General features: G+C 54.6%; 1 protein-coding gene across 5 annotated transcripts in view; it reads left to right on the top strand.

The window, feature by feature from the left end:
• The window catches only part of PDE4B (phosphodiesterase 4B), a 57,816-nt gene extending 55,231 nt beyond the window's left edge, over positions 1–2,585 (top strand). For all 5 annotated transcript variants that reach the window (XM_057385720.1, XM_057385716.1, XM_057385718.1 and 2 more), the window contains one exon: positions 563–2,585. In XM_057385720.1, the coding sequence (XP_057241703.1) occupies positions 563–928 (366 nt within the window). In that variant the 3' untranslated portion in view covers positions 929–2,585. The remainder of the gene's footprint in view (positions 1–562) is intronic.
• The last annotated feature ends 126 nt before the right edge of the window (positions 2,586–2,711 follow it).

The following is a 2,711-nucleotide window of genomic DNA, read 5'->3' as shown; positions in this document are numbered from 1 at the left end:
GGATCAGGCTGTAAATCAGCCGTGTGGCTATCCCGGGATCAGGCTGTAAACCAGCCATGTGGCTATCCCAGGATCAGGCTGTAAATCAGCCGTGTACCCAGTGAGAAGGGATCCTCCCCAAGAGGAGCAGCCTCGCTCAGTGCTGAGAGCCCCGTGTGGTTCCATGGCAGGAACACCTTCCACCATCCCAGGGTGCTCCARRCCCTGYCCAGCCASCCTTGGGCACTGCCAGGCATTCTCTGGGCACGTATTTCCCTGTTTCTGTTGCCCACACTGGGGGATCAGCCCAGGGCTCCGTGTACTGAGTTTCCTGCTGGCTGCTCTCTTGGTTAACCTTCCATCCAAGGTTTGATTTTGGCCAAGGCATCAACCCAACCCCACCCAGCCCTGTGGGCGCAGCTCTGGGTGTTGGTGGTTCTGTCTGCTTTAGGCTGTGCTGGTTCGGGGACTTGCCCTGGTATTTTTCTTGTAAAAGCAGGCATTAATGTCACAGGAAGTTCTCGGATAGCCCGTGCTCCCAGGAATCCCCTCACCCTGAGTGTGCTGTTCCCTTTTTTTCCAGGTGGGGTTCATCGATTACATCGTCCACCCGCTCTGGGAGACGTGGGCTGACCTGGTGCAGCCCGACGCCCAGGACATCCTGGACACTCTGGAGGACAACAGGAACTGGTACCAGAGCATGATACCTCAGAGCCCRTCCCCTCCGCTGGAGGAGCGGGGCCAGGACTGCCAGGGCATGATGGAGAAGTTCCAGTTTGAACTGAYGCTGGAGGAGGAGGACTCGGACGGGCCGGAGAAGGACGGCGAGAGCCTCGGCTACTTCAGCAATCCCGAGGCGCTGTGCGTGGCCCACCCGGGGGAGGAGGAGCCCCAGGGGGAGGCCACCATCGAGATTGTGACAGAGGACACCTCTCCCGTGGACACATAATGGCCCAGCCCCGCGGCAGTGGCTTTCACACACTTCAGGAGCTTGCAAGCGGTCTCGGACAGCCTGCAGCCGGTCTGAGCCCCTGGCACGGGGGCGGCAGATCCTCCCAGCTACTTGAGATTGGAGCCGGGCTTCCGGTGGGGTAGGGAACGAGTGAATGATTGCTCAGGAAACGCACGGGTGATTGGCGCTGCGGTTTGGGCCTCGCCGGCCGAGAGCGTGGCGCTGCCCTTGGCTCGGCGCCGAGGCGGCGGGGACGCACCACCGAGAGATTTTGTACCGCTGCTTGTGGGATTGTACCGGTTAGACCGATAGAAACTACTGATCAATAACCCATATCCGACCTGTCCACCCGACCACCTGTCTGCAGACCTGTGTGCCTTCTTTGTAAACACTTTCATGTCTTTGCGAGAGTCTCTGGATTCGACACGCGGGGTGTGGTAGTTCAGAAGCRACACCGAGTGTTTCAGGGTTGACGGCTACTTTTTGGATTCTTCCTGTTACCAGAAGCAGTCTTCCTTTCTTTTCATGGGCAATACCTGTCACTTTATTGCAGTTCCTCACTTTGACAGACTGAACAGAAGGGGAAACCCTCTGCTTTGCATTGCTGCACCTTCAGTGTGTTCCTATTTCCCCCGGCGAGCCGCTGCAAGTCCCTCGGTGCCGTTCCCTCGCTAGGAGCGGCAGGGTTTGTTCCTCGCCGGGGTTCGGGTTTGTGGGGAGCAGGACAGAGGGCAGTTCATTTTTCCCTGGCACAGCTCAGTCCATCCCTGAGTAAGCGTGGCAAGGCAGCGTGTGAACGCCTTCCCCCTCGGCAGCTCCTCGGAATTTGCACGCTCGGATATTTGTGTTTCTCTGGCCTCTCGTCCACGTTCCCTTGTTTAGGTCCACCGTCCTCCTCCTCCTCCTCCTGCACTGCCTCGAGCTCTACCACCTCCATTACTGTTTATAACAGTGTATTTATTACCTACTGTACATACTGTAATGTTTTGTAAGTTATTAATTTATATGAATTAGCATCGCCTGTCGGCGGCGATGTTAATGGGGTAGAAAACTCGGAATAAGAGTTGCCTTTTTTTCTCGTAACCTTTTGTATCGCATAAAGTCCAAGAACCTGAACGTAGCTGAAGAGACAGACACAACCCAGGAAGGGCATTTGGGTGGCGGCCGCCCACGGGGAGGGGACACCACATCCCAGGGCAGCGATTTGGGAATTTGCAGAGAGGGGGAACCGAGCACAGAGCTCCCCGCGCCCGGGACGGCTTTTCAATGTCACCGTGTTCCAATTTCCGAACAACCCAATGTGAATTTCTATGGCAAAAAAAAACAAACAAAAAAAAAATGTGAACTGATGTAATAATTGTGCTGTGAAACTTCCTCCGACAAAGCTTGTCCGGCATCGTGAGCGGCGTCGATCTCGGTTTGTAAAATACGTTTCAAGCTTTTTGGTCCAACTCGTGACTGATTAGTTCATGACAATAGCACAGTTGTGCATGATCCATGGGTTCGTTTGTCTGTTGAACACTGCGTTGTTCCAGGTGGGTATTTTATTGTTCCCCAAGGTTTCACACGATGTATGTTATAGTATTCTATATTGTGTTCAGATGCATTCTTAAGAGATTTTTATATGAAGTGAATAAATGAAAGCATGACCCAGCCCGCGGCTCTTCAGGAGGCTTTTGTCAGCGAGGCAGCGTGAGYTGGGTCACCACAGCTCAGGGGACAGCGAAATGGGACCCCCAATCCCAGAACCTGCTATGGCCCAATCCCAGAAACCTCCCAC

This window comes from Malurus melanocephalus, unplaced genomic scaffold (genome assembly GCF_030028575.1).
Source record: "Malurus melanocephalus ecotype Western Australia unplaced genomic scaffold, MMel_1.1 scaffold_860, whole genome shotgun sequence".
In the NCBI taxonomy this organism is placed as follows: domain Eukaryota; kingdom Metazoa; phylum Chordata; class Aves; order Passeriformes; family Maluridae; genus Malurus; species Malurus melanocephalus.
This window is presented reverse-complemented; position numbering and strand designations above follow the sequence as displayed.